General features: G+C 34.8%; 2 protein-coding genes across 3 annotated transcripts; both read right to left on the reverse strand.

Moving 5' to 3' along the window:
* Nucleotides 1-1,844: 1,844 nt before the first annotated feature.
* LOC141614753 (aluminum-activated malate transporter 8-like) lies at nucleotides 1,845-4,493 on the reverse strand. Its single transcript, XM_074433502.1, has 6 exons — nucleotides 4,162-4,493; nucleotides 3,841-3,981; nucleotides 3,353-3,625; nucleotides 3,142-3,257; nucleotides 2,814-2,960; nucleotides 1,845-2,588 (listed from the first exon to the last, which is right to left on the reverse strand). Exons 1-6 carry the CDS (start codon nucleotides 4,427-4,429, stop codon nucleotides 2,100-2,102), a joined length of 1,434 nt encoding a protein of 477 aa, XP_074289603.1. The 5' UTR covers nucleotides 4,430-4,493; the 3' UTR covers nucleotides 1,845-2,099.
* Nucleotides 4,494-10,108: 5,615 nt separating this feature from the next.
* LOC141614761 (transcription factor LHW) lies at nucleotides 10,109-17,258 on the reverse strand. 2 transcript variants are annotated; one of them, XM_074433508.1, is made up of 10 exons: nucleotides 16,507-17,258; nucleotides 14,737-14,916; nucleotides 14,543-14,624; nucleotides 14,405-14,446; nucleotides 14,263-14,322; nucleotides 11,787-13,298; nucleotides 11,586-11,684; nucleotides 11,302-11,442; nucleotides 10,884-11,009; nucleotides 10,109-10,788 (listed from the first exon to the last, which is right to left on the reverse strand). In XM_074433508.1, exons 1-10 carry the CDS (start codon nucleotides 16,599-16,601, stop codon nucleotides 10,603-10,605), a joined length of 2,523 nt encoding a protein of 840 aa, XP_074289609.1. In that variant the 5' UTR covers nucleotides 16,602-17,258; the 3' UTR covers nucleotides 10,109-10,602. The 2 variants fall into 2 exon arrangements, with proteins under 2 accessions (XP_074289609.1, XP_074289612.1); XM_074433511.1 differs by lacking the exon at nucleotides 16,507-17,258 and adding an exon at nucleotides 15,330-15,416.
* Between the last annotated feature and the right edge of the window lie 664 nt (nucleotides 17,259-17,922).

The raw sequence follows: 17,922 nt of genomic DNA on the forward strand, positions 1-17,922 counted from the left end.
AACACTTGAAAGTTGGATATGAAGCTTCGGCTTTACTATGATAAGTGCATTAAGCTCTCATTATTTCTATAAAGGTTTCAAAAAAAGTTGTTTTTTTACATAAAATTAATATTTCTAACTTTACTATATCAATTCTTGTCCATTAATTTACTTAGATGACTTTTTTAGGTTTTATAGTGGGTAACACATCATAGTTGCACTAATATAAAGTACTTTTATCCTTATTTACCTTTTTTAGCTAGCTCCTATAAATTTTGACCAACTCTTGTTAATAACACTATTTATAGAATTATAGATACCTGGATTTTTTAACGTGTGTCTTATGAGACATAATTAAATACCGTTTAAGAAAATATTTGTAAGATTTTATCATGAAAAATTAAGAGGTATACTCATTAATACCATTGAGAATGAATCTTAAAAGAACATTTCCTTATAAATTTTTTTATCGTGTACTTTAGAACACATATTAGAAAATCCGATAAATGTAATATAAATAAATTGGCAGTTAGTCAATTTGGCACGGCAGCTGTACTTAACTAGAACATATATGTAATCATGATGTGATTTGAAAATTCATTTAACAAATTAAAGTAAACCTCCTGAAGAAAATGATATCTTGACATCATTGTATACATAGCAAACGTTAATTGAACATGTGTCTATTTGTTTAAAACATAAGCATGAGGTAAAATTTGGTACAATACAACTATTTAGTGACAAATTTTCATTTTTTTTTAGAGAATAATGATGATTGAAATATTGACTAGGTATAATATCAAACTCAAATTGACATCCATTTAATTAGATTTGTTATTTTCACTTTAAAGATCATAACAAAAACTTCAATATCATCGATTAATATGGTCTAATATTTCCGTGTATTCTCTAAGTACTATGTTGTAGACAAATTCTCGTATAAGGCTGGCTTGTATATAAGAGTTTGTAAAACGAGGTTTTTAACCATACACTTCTCTTTATTTTTGTTCTTCGGCTAAACTAAAATGATTATCGTTTCTATAATTGTCAATACATTTTATAATAAAAACCCGCGCTACAAGAAACCGGGTTTATGGTATATTCCACAAATTAAACTAATGTGACAAGTTGTGTACCTCCAAAAATGTATCCAACATAAAACAGAATTGTACAAGGTAGTGGAATAATGTTAGGGTTTGTGGCATAATTTATTAATTTGTAGGTATAGCAAACTAGTTGCAACATGTATGCCACTAAATTTATGACCTTTATTTTCTTCACAATCCATTTTATTCCATACCTTTCTCTTCTTTATCTTTTTTTCTTTTCAAAACTAGGTAATAGGTATATATAACTTGCAACTTGCCCTACCAGATTTTATTCCTAATAAAAATTCACCATCAAATTCTCTTTGGAAAAGTAAAAAAGAATATGCTACAAATCTACAATACATGCATTTGCTTACACTATGATGAACAATTGAACATACAAACCATTGCTTAAAAAGAAAAAAAAGTTGTAAGATTGTTAGTTGCGAGAAAATACAAAAGCTGATTATCGAAATCAAAATGAGAGTACATATGAGACAATATAAATGAAATAAAAACCCTGACAGGCTATCTATATAATTATTATATGCTCATTTGGAACAATAAAAAATAAAAATTGTCGAGCCTTTTTATTATTATTGTGAAATTTCTACCCTCTTATCATTGATTTTTAAAGTAAAAATCAAATGTGATGTATGAACATATAAAGTTGTACAATTGTAAGTTGTGAGAAAACACAAAAGCTGATTATCGAAATGAAATGAGACAATATAAACGAGATCAACTCCTGACAGCTTACTATACAATCATATTCTTCATTTGAAAAAAATAAAATTGTCGAGTCCATTTTATTATCGCGAAATTTCTATAATATGATGAATTTAAACAAGACTAGTACTTTCAAAAAAAGAATACAAGACTAGTACAGATAATAGGTGTGGTAGTTCGTTTTTAAAAACGTAACCAGTATACCTCAATTTTAGCTATTAGGCTAAGATTTTCATCGGTAAATAATATGTTAGCGACGAGTTAATTAGTAAGGACTCTTTACAAATATTTACTACATATAAACTAACTTTTTAAACTATGTTGAACATGATCAAGCTTTACTTGATTCTTCTTCAACTCAGCAATTGCAATAACAATCTGAGGGCAAATAATTTCCGGAATCTCATTTTTACCCTCAGGTGCATTACTCTGTCCTGGTTTCACAGAGGGTAAATTGGACTTTTTATCCTTTTTGAAGTAAGCCAAGGTAGCTAGATCATGAGCACAAGCTGCAATTTGCTCGGTACAGTCGACAATGTCGATGAGAAGAGAAGCAACTGTCGCGACTGGTATTATTTGTAACAAATCGGATTCTTGCCATAATAAGTTCGATTTGAGCAACGAGTTGAGTGTTTTAACTGCTGCTTTCGAGCTTACTATATGTGCATTTACTGTTGTTGAAGGATGTTTCATTGATCTTAGGCTTTTGCCTAGTTTTTTTAATGCTTTGCTTGATTCTAATCCCATTAATGTGCATGCTTCCTTGATTTGCTCTTCAAATTTTTGTTGTACCTACAAACAATTATCATATTATTATGATCGATAAAATTAACAGGTATCTGTATTGATTCAGCCTCTAGTATCAGCTTAAGCTTTTCAGCAGACTAGCTGTACTGTGTAGCCTTACAAAATAAAAGTTACACCACGTCTAGGGAATCATTTTGATTTATTCCAAATACAGAGTGTCTAAAGTCGATGCTAAGGAATCGGAATTTTGAAAGAGCATCGAAATAGTACCTTAACATCAGAATGGTTAATATAGACACTAAGAGCATCAATTCTGTAAGCACATTGCCTTATTAGGGTTCCCAATTTGGTGTACATATTCCATGGATGGTTATACCCAAACTTCCCATGTCCTGGCTCCCAATTTGCAAAATTAGCCTGAAAATTTCATGCATTCCATGAAAGATTAAATTAAATTCCGAAACAATATAAATTATTTTCTGCTAATGATATATACAGACTTGTCCCAATTATTTGTGTACCTTTTTATTCTTTTTATAGTGATATTTTAATCAAAAGAGAAACAAATAGTTATGACAGACGCGAAATAAATAATTACCAGGTTTTCCTCTATACTTTTGGAATTGAGGACACTTTTATAACCTTGTAATGATTTACTAAAGTCCTTAGCATGTGCTTCACCATCAATTGATTTAAAATACTCTGCTACAAATCCTACACATGTAGCACAAACTTGTTAGCTGCGTGCTTCCAGATAGCGTCATCTCATTTTTCTTTTAAAAAATACTCGTATATAATAATATAAGTACCTTCTAAGAAATGTCCAAGTTTTTCCATGTTAAGAGCAATTGAAGTATGTAATTCTTCACCAGCCCAAACCGGAAAAATTAGGATATTAATAAGCAAACTAACACAAGCACCAATAGCTATGGTTGATAATCTCTTATGTGCTAGCTCTATGATTTCGTGTCCTCGATACCCGGATATGGCTATGAAGCTGAATGTCAATATGAATATCAAGAATCCATAATCGTATCTCGCCTTGATCTTTGGAAAAAATCGAATAAATGTTGCTACTGCAGCTGAAATATAGAACAACTGATCAAATACGGGTTTAGACTAGACATACAGATGTTAACATGTTTTTAATGGGACGCGTACAACTTTACAAGTGACCAAGTAGGTTTGGTACGAGTTAAAGAAAAGTCTTTAAAATGAATTGTCTATGCCCGCTTATTTTACAGGCTGAAAATGATTATTTATCGATTTTTTTTTAAAATAAATTTTTGAATGTTACCTAGAAGAAAGACAAAAGAACCAATGAGCATAGGTTCACCAATTTTGCCACAAAGACTAGCCAAATGATGTGTCCCAATTCCTAGTCCACCGGCGACCAATGTCGCCGTTGCTCTATTTAATCCTTTTCCTAATGTCGCTCCTACAAAAACATAATCGAAAAAACAATATTATTAACTTGGCAATTAGTATGTCTTACTTAAGACTGTTGTATGAGTCATAATAGTGAATTAAGTGAAACGGACCTGTTTCACAATAATGACTCATGCAACAGTTTTAAATAAGAACTTGTACGCGTATTTGTACAATTAGGAATACTTACCAACAGTAAATTCGAAAATGACGACGACGGTCATAACAGCCCACATAGCAGAAACACCGAAACTATCATAAAGAGGTTGAAAATAGTAGAACAAAGACACCAATGTTAGAGCAAGTCCGACTTTGCAAGAATGTACCAATCTTCTTGGATCATCTCTTGCTATTTTTTCTATCATCGCGCTATTCTTGACAATTTCCGAAACCATCTTCTTAGGCAAAGCGGATAATCGACCGAAAAATGTAGGTCCATTTTCACTTGAAAATCCCATCTTTTTTTTATCCAATAATAGGGATGTTTTTTGTGTGTTTGGAAATAGATATGTGGAATGTGGATGTCTTATGATCAACAAACTTTGCACTTATTTATAAGGTGAGCTTGTGATTAAAGGAATATCTTTTAGTTATTATATACAATTTTTCTATGCCCACTAGACATAGGATAAGAAACTCAAAAAAGAAAAGAATTAAAAAAATATTTTTTATGAGAAAATTGCAATATCCTATTACTTTTATTTTTCGTTACAAGAAATACAAATAATTCTTTCCTTTTTGAGGTTTCTTATCGTATGCCTAGTAGACATAGGTTAGAAAAAACCCTATTTTATATTAATAAAAAAGCACAACTCTATTAGTGGACATAGGTTAGAAAAACTCTATTTTATACTCCCTCCCATCACTCTTTTTTTCCCTATTTCCTAAAATGGATTATTTAGGTTTTCTTTTCCTTTCCTTTTTGAGAAAGTTTTTATTAATATTATACTCTTACCTCTCTCCACTCATCAGACCCCACCATATCGTTTATTAATATTTAATTCTAATTACTCCTACCTCTCTCCAATAACCAAACCTCGCCCATCTTCTTTATTAATATTTAATCCTAATTATTCATACCTCTATCCAATTACCAAACCTCACTCATATCATTATCAATATTATACTCCCCACCCTTAATCCCCGTGCCCACTTCAAAGAGGAAGAAAAGAGTGGATGGGAGGGAGTATTAATAAAAAATTACAACTCTCTATAGGACAGTTCTATAACATAGAATCAGACCCGATAAAAAAGAAATCCAAATTAAACCATTATATTTAATTTATTTTTAATTTAGTTTGAGAACTTATTTTAGGATTAATGACATATTTAAATATATCAATTAATAATATAAAATATTAAGTTATTAAAATAAAGATTTATTTTATATATTTATTTAAGTAATTTAACCGGGTTTATTATTGTTGGGTTGGTCTTATGTATAAGGCTGTCTTAGTACGCTCTCCGTCACCGTCAATAGTTTACATTTACTTTATTTTTTCCTCGCAAAATAAAACAAATGTAAACTATCCACTGAGACAGGGGAGTAATACAGAGTAATTAATTTTTTTAAAAAAAAAAAGAGAAATGGGTCATTATCAATAAAGAATGTGAGTACAATGCAAGTACAGAAGATTTTGTATTGTTATGGTTATGTTTGCCACTTTTGTGTGTTGGGTATCTGTAGCCCACATTAGAAAGCCCACAAATTACAACTGGCAGCAGTAATTGTGGAAATTACAAAGCATGAAACATAAGTAATCTGTTTAAATTTGGAAAAAATGTTGTAGTTGTTGCGTAAAGTTTTGAGCAATTACGAGTAAGCACATCTAAATTGACTGCTAGTTTAGTGCTAGACACCACTTTCATCTGGGATTGTGGCTTGTGGGGGCAAGGTAGTTTAGGGGGATGGATGTGTTTGTGCCCGTCAACTCGTGTGCTGGTCGTGTCAAGTACGGGATTCTTTGATATAGTTAGATTAGGAGGGGGTTTTGGATCCGCTAACCAGCTGACTTATGATTTAGTATAAGTATTTACACAGGATATTAGGTTTTTAAATTTTAATTCCTTATTTTTTATTTCAAGAGCCGTCACTGAATGAATGCTTGCATGGTTTTTGGACAAGCTATGTAAATATGCAGAGTTGACCATGAAAGATCTTGTTCATTGGATTTGATCGTCTGCCCATACAAACAAATCGATAAGGGTATTATTTCGAAACCTTCAAAGTCCGGTCCAATTTGTGATCCTGCTTATGTATGTTCACAAAAGTTATACCTGTGTTCGAAGTAAACATGTATTTGATCATCTCTATTTTGATGTGCTCATGTTGGCACGGCATGTATAAGTCCCTGATTTCAAGTAAGGGGTAAATGGATTTTATGAACTCTTACTATGAGGCCGGGTCTACTAAACTTTCTAGGAAAATAATTTATTTTCAAAGAATAAATTATGTAAAGTTCATAAAAGCAAAACATCGTATCTATATTTATTAAAAATCGGGGTATATTTCTTTGATTTTAATTATTACTTAGTAAGTTCGTATATGTTTGGATTTAAACGATATTAAATCCGGTAAACTTATTCCAAGAATAACTTAATTAGTAGCTAGCCTAGTCATACTATGCCAATGTTAACCAAAATGTGAAAGCAAACTTTGTAACTACATTCTTTTGTCACCATTATTTTACCCCATTCCTACATGCCAAACAAATTGAAGTCATCAAATCATAAGCTTAGCTATTAGTCTATTACCACCCTAGGTCATAGATACAACAACAATATTATCTCAATGTAATTACACTCTTATACTTATAAGAGCCATTCAAAGAGATTGTTTCCGAACAAAGCAAGTTGAAACTTGCATCACAAACAACCTCGAATGACTGATACTTCACAATAGAACTCAAAAAAGCACAATCACTTTAATGAGCCGAGCCAGTTTGCTTCATCATAATCCTATGTCATATATCCACAAATTAAATGCTAACTTACATGCATACCAAATTACATGTACTTCCACCAAACCTTTTAGGACAACTTATCTAAGAAAAACTTTAACTACTCTCAAAACGTAAAGGATATTACAGCTAGATGAAGCAATAAAAAGCTATGTAAATTATGCATCTTGCATAGCATGAAAAAGTAGTAATTATTCATATACTAAAAGAGTGCAATAGTTGATTTTGGTACGTTTGGATAACTTGAGATGCTAATCAAAGTGCCTAATAATATGTAATAAGCACATATAATTTTTGGAATTTGAGTTGATAAGATGATATTGTATGTCATTCACTATTTATCTTATCAATTATCAATTTTGTTTTCTCTAAGAGTTTGGTGAATCACTCATTCATGCATGAGGTATATTTGCTTCACAAGAATAAAGTTGTCTATCAAATATCAATGTAGTAACTTTTTTTAATCCTAAATTTTGAAATTATTTGGACTTTGCAAAAAGTGGAATTGCGTTCAATTTTGATGTTGCCATTAATAAATAACAACTTGTGAATGAGAAATTCTTAGGTCTAGTGTTGAGGGCAATGACGGAGTTGAGATTTGAACTTAATTAGGACGAAAAATTTAACCGGGGACAATAGGTAATGATAAAGATAAACTTGAGAAAAATTTAACTAAAAATTGCGAAATTTTTATCCTCTAGCCGTAGGGGTGTTCATTGGTCCGGGACCGGACCGGACCAGACCAAACTCTCTGGACCGAAGACCAAAGAAGGGTTAATAGGTGGACCGAGGACCGGACCATATTATATTGGTCCGGTCTGGACCATAAAAACACGTGAACTGAACCGGATCGGACCAAATGGACCAAAGTGGACCAAATATTATTGTCATTGACATGTTTTAGCATATAAAACTAGAACTCGAGAAGTTCGTAACGATCAAAATAAACAACATTATTTTCTTACTAGATTTAACTACATAATTACACATCTTATAATACGAGTAAACAAAGTAGAAAATAAAATCTATAATATTACAAATTTGAAAATTCTCTTATTACATAACTTCGGTCCATAATGGTCCGGTCCGCGGTCTATTCGGTTTGGTCCAGGACCGGACCGAAGACCAAAGTAGAGCAAATAGGTGGACCGTGGACCGGACCAAACAAAATTCGGTCCGGTCTGGTCCGGGCCAAATGGTCCGATCCGGTTTGGTCTTTGGTCTGGACCACTGAATGAACAGCCCTATCTAGACGGGACAACCGCCTCCGTTAACCCTCCACCGCTCTACCACTGGCTGAGTGGAAAAAACGATCCTATTATCGGTTTTACTTAACCGGATGGTGATGAACTAATTTTAAAGTATTGACTATTAAGCTCTTTTCTGAGATAACTTTAAACCTAACCCTCGTAAATTTGTGAAAGAGAACGGTAACTTTGTGGAGTTCAATAGTTTTGAAAAGAACCTATTAACTTTACATAGGAGCTTAACAAATATATTGTCTCTACATACAATCGGTTAAGGATCCATTAACTACTGGTGACTGTATATTGCCCTGTACACAATAATCAACACAACTTATCAAAAATAATATGTAGAATTTAATCTAATCTAAATAGAATAATGAATACGATTTCTCATTAGTTATGGACTTATGGTGTATGATGACATGGTACACCGCCACACATGGTGTACTCGACCATTTTTCATTTGTGAATGAAAAAAAAAAAAAAAAAAAAAAGGAAAATCTTATAGGAAAAACTATTGGCATCAATTTTGAAAGCAAAGAAGGATGCTTGACCTACTACTATGGAGTATTTAAAGTACCAATAGGTCTTGGTATAGACGGGTGGGTCGAACAGACGGGTAAAGACCTCTAATAAAATGGGTAGAGGGGACAAGGTGGGGCATCCCCCATGTGCTTCCCACTTGATGGCAAATGGATATTTTGTGAGGAAAAGTGGTATCCGTCTATACGCATAGACGGATAGTGTCCGTCTATAATGAGAATTTGTGTTAAAGTACATGGTTCCATGACTTAATAATATTCTATTCTAAAGGACCATATATAGATATGAGAAAGACACAAACCAATCAATTAATGGGCCATATAAATAGGGAATATGTGCCCTTTGTGTTTGGATCACATGCTACATAGATATAGTTTTCAAGAGGTTAACTTTCCTAATTTCAGACATTATTAAGTTCTTTGTTTAATTAATTGAGGTAATTTTACTGCACTCCATCAATTCCTTATAGATTAATGGTATGGAGATGATTCTTTACATTAAAGAGATTTGAGGATCCTTAGGATTTGAAGACATAGAACCTTCCAGCTAGCAACCCACATTCAGCGGATCAAGATTATGGATTATCGTCAAAAATGGATAATCCGAAATGACTAGCAATATTCTTAGGTTTTTATGGTTTGTTGATGGAAGACCCGACACAAATTTTGGTAAGGATAATAATAGGAGCAGTCACTGAGACATTGTTTACCTTTGAAACTCGCTTCCGACGAGTGGTTTTTTTTACCAGTCCAAAACCAGACCGGACCGGTTTGACCCGCGGCCGGATGCCCACATATCCCGAAGCCGGAGAGCGGACCGGTGAGGAACGGACCCGGGCCGGTATCCTTTAGGTCCGGTTTTTTTTGGGTTTGGACCGGACCGGATAGTTTATATAAGGTATTTTGAAGTTTTATTTTTTGCTTGGACCGATCCGGACAGGTCTGGTTTGCCGGTCCGGTCTAGTTTATGAACAGCCCTAGTACTTGTATCACTATAAGAAATGTGGCTTACCGTCGGAAAATGTTCGTCGGTAATAGAAAAAATCGGTCTGTGAATAGATTTACTGACATATTAGACTTTGCCGTCTGCTAGAAACGGTCGGTAAAATAATTTACTGACTGATTGACAGTAATTACTGATTGCTATTATCAGTCGACGACAGACGAGGAGGATTGGCAAAATGGATTTAAGATTTGGCTCGGTAAAAGTCAAATCAGTAATTACCGACTCATGTCAGTCGCAAAAATAACTTGTGGTTGGAATTACTGACAGACTTCGGTCAGTAAAAACCATCAGTCGGTGATCTTCAGAACCCAGACAGTAGCAAATAGTTGGTAAAAACTTTTAATGTAACGTGCGTTAAAACGAATAAAAACGTCAAATTAAATCGTAAAACAATTAGCTCACAAGAGGATGTATGGAGTCTTTAAACATATTCATGAACACCCTTTTATGAAATCACCAGAGATTAACCAAATCCAATTACTAAATTACATATACTAGGAACAAAGTGGAAGTTACATTTGGTAAACATGCCTAAACTTCAATCCAACTATACCCCCATTACTCTTCTATACATTCCACAATAATTCACCCTTTGCGCGAATTGACTATCTTTTGCCTTCTATCCCCACAACCGTGTAACTACCCGACTAACAATCAAGGAAGAATCCTACAGCAGGCAATGATCATAAACATCGCCCTATTAAAGAGGTGTTCGTCCTATGCCATCGAACTGACTACCTTCTAGACGACTCGAGTCCAATTCCTTCCTAAACATAACTTTCAACACGATGAGCCTAAATTATCGGTCTAATTGATACTACATATGTCGGTCATTGCAGGTTATTGTTGATTGCTCTCAACATACGCATTCCACAGCTACATTGCAGATGACTCACCGCAAACTATTGGGCCTACCACTTGTTGATTAGTACGTGTGCCTGCAGGATAAACTACCTTCTCGTCACATACATCGTTACCTGGAGCATTGTTGCTATTTAGTGTTTGCTCCAATAGATGGACTAGAGAGATGAATACTTCCATTCTCGTCACATCCCTGTCTGCCTGCAACCCAAAATGGAAGTTTATTAAGTCTCGTCTTCTAGACAATAAACATATGTATTCTTTTGGAACGAGGGAGTTGAACATTGAAGAATTACCTCAACCGCAAATCTTCCCCATATTTTATCATTTCTAGCTTCCATTACACCCTTCAAGATGGTCAAGCCCAGTCCTCTAATAATATCAGCTATCTCCAAGAAAAAGCCGCGTTCTTCACATAGCATCTAAAGTATAGAGTAATGATCATTAATAAAAACACCTACACAATTTAAACTCGCAACATGGACAATGGTATTATATGAGTCATGAGACTTGATCTCGGAATCTGTCATCACAAACTGATCTTGGTAATTCAGCTATAAATATAGCAGATACAGTCTCAAAAGTGGTCATGATTATGTTTAAAACCTTGATAACTCAGTCGTGATGCGGTATCGCAACAAAAATAATACCATGCATGTAACTACTATGGCATTGTCATTATGATTCACATTAGGAAACAAGGTAGGAAGATACCTCTACAAGCAATTGACGAGGTGGATTCAAATCCTCAACCACTATTGGGCAAACCATAGATTGGGAACCAAGCTCAAAGGCCCATGTTGCACCACCCTCAAAGTTGTCCTTAAGCCGCATTCCAGCTTCCTTTCTATCAACCTGGAGGTTTATACAAGGGAAGAAAAAGAATTACGTCACAGAATCACATTTGCACTCTATATTCTCACTGGGCTCACTCCAACCAAGTTTAGCATCTGCTGCGAGTCAAAATCAAAGAAACGAGACACGGAGATCATCTTTACCTTCGAGTCCATTTGTTTAAGTTTGTCAGCATGCGTAGTAACACTTTGTAAGAAAAGCATGTGCTTTATCGTACGCTCCAGCAGTGAATCTATGCTACACTGAAATTTTGAAAAGAAAAAAGTTTCAGTGTTAGTGTCCCTTCATATGTTTCTCACCAATCAAAGGTATGACTTATGAGCATCAATTCGAAGCAAGTATACCTTAGACCCGTTTGGCACTATTTCACGTAGTTCCTTCACACGATCTTGAATCATTTGTCGATCTTTAGGCCTTGGTCTAGGACTCTCACCTGGTTTAAGTCTCTTTCGGTTGGTTTTGCCTCCTTCATCAGCTTTTTTTGAATTAGCAGTAGAAACACTAGTAGAAGGCCCCTGTTCAATCCAGGAACTGGTCTGTCCTCCCTCGATCTTGCCAACCACAGGCCCAAATGATTGGCCCAATGGCCCGCCAACTGATCTAGAGAGTCCAAGTAACTGTCGCTGCATGCTATCACCCATACTAAACAGACTAACAGAAGGTGAAGGGTGTTGTAGATTGCTGTGAGGAGTACTAGGGACAGAGGAAGTACTAATCTTTGAAGCACTTGTCCTGCCGGACATGCTATCATCGGAGGTCTGCCTGGAAGCAGAGCTGACCCCAGATATCACAGCATCCAATAAATGATCCGAACCTGAAGAGAAAACACCGCTTTCGGAAACACCTTCATAGCCTCTATTTATCCCAGATCCAACATTCTGCAAGTTCATAGATCTCGGCAAACTCTTACTCTGACTCCTCGGACTTAGACCATATGCATTGTGAAGTGTACTATCATTGCAGTTGAGTAGCTTATTTCTAAGATCCATCCCCAGTACATCAAATAAATCATCTCCCTCTATCGACTGAAAGAAGCTATCATCAGCGGAAGGAAAGTTACCAGATGATAAGTGCTCCTGACTTTTGGAAAGTGTTTTTAGAACATCTTGCATATCTTGATCGGGGATGGAATTAGATGTATGAGTATTATCATTGTTATAGTTTCCATAATATGGCACATTTTCTACTGTATTCAATACTGCAGCCAAGTTATCCATTGAAGATCCAGTATCCTGAAACATCTTATTGGCATGAACAGATGTTTGAAAAGACTGGCTTTGTTGACCACTAATACCAGCTTCCAGTTCATGTTTTCTAGATGAGATAACTTGATTAGACCCGTTAACATTGACCAGGTGGCCCAAGCGATTAAAGCCGGGAGATGACTGCGGAAAACTGATTGATTGGCCTGGATTGTTCTTAAGCTGATCCATTGCTGAGTCACATTTCAGAGGCATCAGAGCATCACCAGTAAATCTATCTCCAGCAATGCCGTTGTGAGGATTAACACTGGATGCTTCACATGTACTTGTGTTTGTTGCATAATTTTCTCCATGGAATTTGTACGAATGTCCGGTCAGGTTATTCACCATAAATGATGAAGCACTAACTTGCAGGTTGTCCTGAAACTGGGCAAGTAGAGAGTTGGATGATTGATTAATTACAGAATCAGAAGAATTCCTCTGACCGTTGAAACTTCCAGCAACAAAAGGATCAGTGGTAGTATTAGAAGCTGGAAGGCCAGACATGAAATCGCCTTTTGCAATGTAGTTGTTAGAGGTAAACACACTTGGAACACACCCCAGTTGAATTATCAAACTCCTCACATTGTGCACAAAGGCAACATTCTCTGGCATCTGAAAATATGATAAACACCAAACAAACTCAAAATCACATAATGACAACCTAAGAACTTAATCCGGGGAAAAGTAACCACCAAGCACACACAAAATATGACTAAAAAATGACGATGAACTAGAAGATACGTATTTCTTTAAAGATTTTGAGAATGTCACAATTATCAGTGCAAGATCACTCCTTAGGAGCCTTCGTGGAAACTTAGTGTATGTTTGGATTGAGAGATTTGGAGAGAAAAAAAGGGAGGGAGAGTAGGAGATTCAAAATCCCTTATTTGGATAAAAAATAAGGATGGAAGGAAATGGAGGGGGAGGGATTTGAGGGGATCCATTTTTCCTCCTTCAAGGCAAATCAAAACGTCTCCACAATAGGCAAGATTTGGAGGGAAATTGTATCCAAACACCCACTTCTCATTCCCCCTCCCCTTCCCTCCTCTTTCTTTCCCTTCCCTCCATCCCCCTCCCCTCCCTTTCCCTACACTTTTGCTATCCAAACACACCCTTAATGAGTAACTACATTTGTTGCTTCAGATGATAGATTTGAGAAACAGAGTTTACTAAATTTATTTAACATTAGCTCAACATTTTAACTGAAACATTCCAACACAGTAGATGCACATGTGAATTGGGAACCTAAGGAAACATAAGAAACCACCATAAGTGTCCTACCACTAACGACAAGCATTATATTTCCAGAAACTACGGATTCACTTGAAAAATTTTAAGGCATCTACAAGGTTACATGGAGATCCCCAAAGTTTTTTGTTTTTTCTGGAATTTTTATATGATATTAACCTCTAACCATTTGACCTCTGAAACAACTGCCAAACCTATAACTGTCATTTGGATAAGTCAAGAATGAATGTTTCAGCAATATTTTCACTGGGTGCGCCCATAAAACACACATAAGTTATAGAAACTTACTTCAAACTGAATCTCTAAGGGGGAAAGATTATAAACTTACAGTGAACGATGAACCAAATTGAACAACTCCATGCGGTATAACAGGAATGACAGCAATTGTCTGCATGACAAGAAAAGGGGTAATGTACCAAACAAAAGGCGTTAAAGACATGATCATCAAATGATAAAAGGCAGTCTCTTACTTTTATGCCAGCAGAAAATTGGAGGTTCACTTCATGAAGAACCTAACAAAAAGATTCAAATTAGCCAAACAACACAAAGGAAAAATGTAATGGAAAATATCTCAAAAGTGACGCAAGAACATATATCACTATATGTACCTCAGCTGGATAAGAAAATTCGTTGCAGTTTCCAGAAACAATCCACTGATGATTTCCTGTGAATGCAGCCCGACCAACCAACCTGTAAGTAAGACGAATACGTCAAAAAGAGGGATAACTCCACCACGAAAGTGACAAAGCAAAGTAGGCACTTATGACAAAAAAGAATGGACGCAAATACGAGTAGGACATACCCTTCTCCAACCAAATTAACTTGATTAGACATCATCATTTTATCCACAAGAATATGTACTCTGTCCTCTACCCCATTGTGATAACCTTCCAGCTTCTGCAAACTCATACCCTGGTATTCCATGGCGTTACTGGTGACAGTCGGATAAGCTTCATAATAGCACTCTTCCCAAATTAAGAGCCTGTTATGACAAGTTCAATACTTGATCAGAAAACAATCGAATTACAAAGTAACAAACATCGAGATTGGTCACACTAAAATGGGTCAGCAGAAGTAACACAAACCCACTTCCTAGCAAACCCGAAATATTTTCTAACTTCATGGTAGAATGCAAGCTAATAATCATAACACAAACCCGCTTCATAAACTTGTAAACATCGAGATAACGCTAAAAAGGGTCAGCAAAAGAGGACAAAAAAACACGAAACGATACACGAAATATTCCCTAACTTCATGCTAGAGTGCAAGCTAATAATCATAACATAAAACCCACTTCCCTAACTTAGATTCTCATTTTTTTTATTTTTGAAAAAACAAACAAGAAGAACACAAGGGACAAGTCCAAAAAAAGAATGCAGAGAATCAAGGGAATACCTGAAACTAAGGAATCTGGGATCATACATATAACATCTCAACATAAGGGAAAAAAGTACAAAAACTGTCATTCATTTATCAATTTCCCGTTTTGATTATAAATAAAGATTCAAAGCAACAAAAAGTGACCAAAATTTCAGCACTACAGCTCATTGGCTTTAGATCCAAAAAAGAGCAAACCACCATATATATTGATATTTCATTTTCTTCACTTTTTCCTCTTTTCTTTTTTCCTCACAGAAGACAGATCTGACACACAATATGCATACAGAAACACAAAAAATCATTCAAAAAAATTTGTCCAAAAAAATTTATTCAAGAAAAATTATCCTTGTCTAAGGCAGTTTTACGCTACTATAATTGTAAAACGGATTCAAACACAACTCTATTAGTGGGTAAAAATGGTTACTGAAATATCTCGTTTTACGATAAATTTGTGTAAAACCGACTTATACAAGTATTTGTGTATACGTTTATACATCAAGCTAAATAAACACTTAGTGTTAACTTGTGTAACTTCAAAGTTCAAACCACAAAATAATTTATTTTTCCACGGAGACAATCTAGAGAAATACTAACCGTTTTAAAAGATGATTCATGTTAATCTCTAGTATATATTACTACATTTTCCACTAAGACAATTTTGGCAAATATTAACGGTTTTAAACATGATTCATGTTAACCAATCCAGAGTAATTTTTTTTATAGCTAACAGATCAATTCAGTACTAAAAAAAGTCATACAACATCAACAAAAATGTCAAAATTTGTCGGAATACAAATTAATTTACGAGTACTCAGTAAATCAAACAAAATAAATCCTCTTTCACAACAAGGATCTCTAAAATCAAGATACTAAACTTCTAAATTAGCTAGATGTTGAAATAATTATAATTATTAGTCTAAATTTAGCACATAAAACACCAACAACTTCAGAAATAGAAATTAATTTACTAGCAAACACTAATACCATAAATTCAAATACTCCTTACAAAGAATAAAAACGTAAACAAATGAATAGGACGGAGCGAGTTAAATTATGTGACGGAAAATTTGAGAAGCGAGAAGACAACCGAAAAACCGAGGAATGGTAACTAAAAGAAAATTGGCGCCAATATTAACTGAACAAATCAAATTCACAAGAAACATAAAACATTAAACAAGTGAGAAAATCATACTTAGGGTTTTGAAAGCCAATCTTCCAAAAAACAGCGTAAGACCATTGATTAACGCCGCATAAAGCCTTCAAAGCTTCCTTCATCAAGTATCCCATTCTTTTTCAACAACAACAATCGATTTTCTTGATTTCTTGATTTTGAATGTTCAATAATAATTCAATTTCAGCAAACAAAACTAACGAATAAATCGACGAAAACGGTATATTTTCATCAATTGAACTTTGTTTTCGGCGAATTTGGGGGAAATTAATTAGCGAAAGATAAACCCTAACTTCCGCGACACGAACCTCTCCCTGCTTGTTTCGTTCTTAATCCTCCACTTCTCTTCCTCAACGGATCCAAATTTTGGATATTCATACTTCTATTCTCCATAATTATGAAATTAACGAAATTAATTAGGTTAAATAAACCTAAATGTTGAAATCGTGACAAAAATCTAACAAAAACGCGCGATTTTTGTATTGTGAAAGCCTGATTTGAAGATTAATCTACACTATACCGCAAGCTTTGAGCTCACAGTCGACAACCATTATAACCTCCATTTTTTTTGTAGGTTGGAAAGCTGTTTTTCGGAATAATAGGCGGTTTTGAGGTGAGGAAAAGCGGTTTAACGGGGAGAAAAGCGGTTTAACGGTGAGGAAAAGGGAATTTGATGTGTGAGTGTGTTTTTAGTGAGGTAGCTTGGGGAAGAGTGAAAGTGTCAAGTGAGGAGAGGTGAGAATGTGAGATGGTGAGGCTTTATTAACAACTTTATATCATTGTCAAAAAAAAAAAAAAAAATTAACAACTTTATTTAAAAAATAAAAATAATAAATAAAGTGGCTTGGGTGTAGTGGAGTTTGGGAGTGCCTCAAAGCGTTGCAATGGCAACGAATTGAGAGGTCCTAAAGGATGTCTTACATAAAAAAAGTACTCCCTAATTGACAAAATTAGGCCATACTCTTTTCAATTAAATTGAACTGAACTGAAATAAATGGGGCCAGAGTAAAGGTCCTGTTTTTTCTGGCCTAATTTCAGCTCCTTTCAATGCAGCTCATCTCTATTCGGTTTACTTCAGTTCATCTCTTCACAAATTAACGCTTACAACAGCTTTATTCGGTTTAGCTCCATTCAGTTCACTTCAGCTCCACACATTTAAGCTCAGTTCAACTCCTTTCAGCTGAAAAGAATAAAGCCAGAGTTAATTTGTGAATATATGAGTTGAACTAAAATGAAATTGAACTGAATAAAGTTGTACTAAAATGAGCTGAAATTAAAGCTTAAAGCAAAAAGAACAAAGCCTTCTTCATTTTTTTTAGGGGAGGTATAATGTCAGTCCTTGTATTATCATTTCCCCTTTTTTCATATATATTCTTGGATTTATAGTTTAGATCAGGTAGGAGTTAGGATTACTAAGTGTTAAATCTCTCGCTTTTG

The sequence above is a fragment of the Silene latifolia genome, chromosome 1, assembly GCF_048544455.1.
Source record: "Silene latifolia isolate original U9 population chromosome 1, ASM4854445v1, whole genome shotgun sequence".
In the NCBI taxonomy this organism is placed as follows: Eukaryota; Viridiplantae; Streptophyta; class Magnoliopsida; order Caryophyllales; family Caryophyllaceae; genus Silene; species Silene latifolia.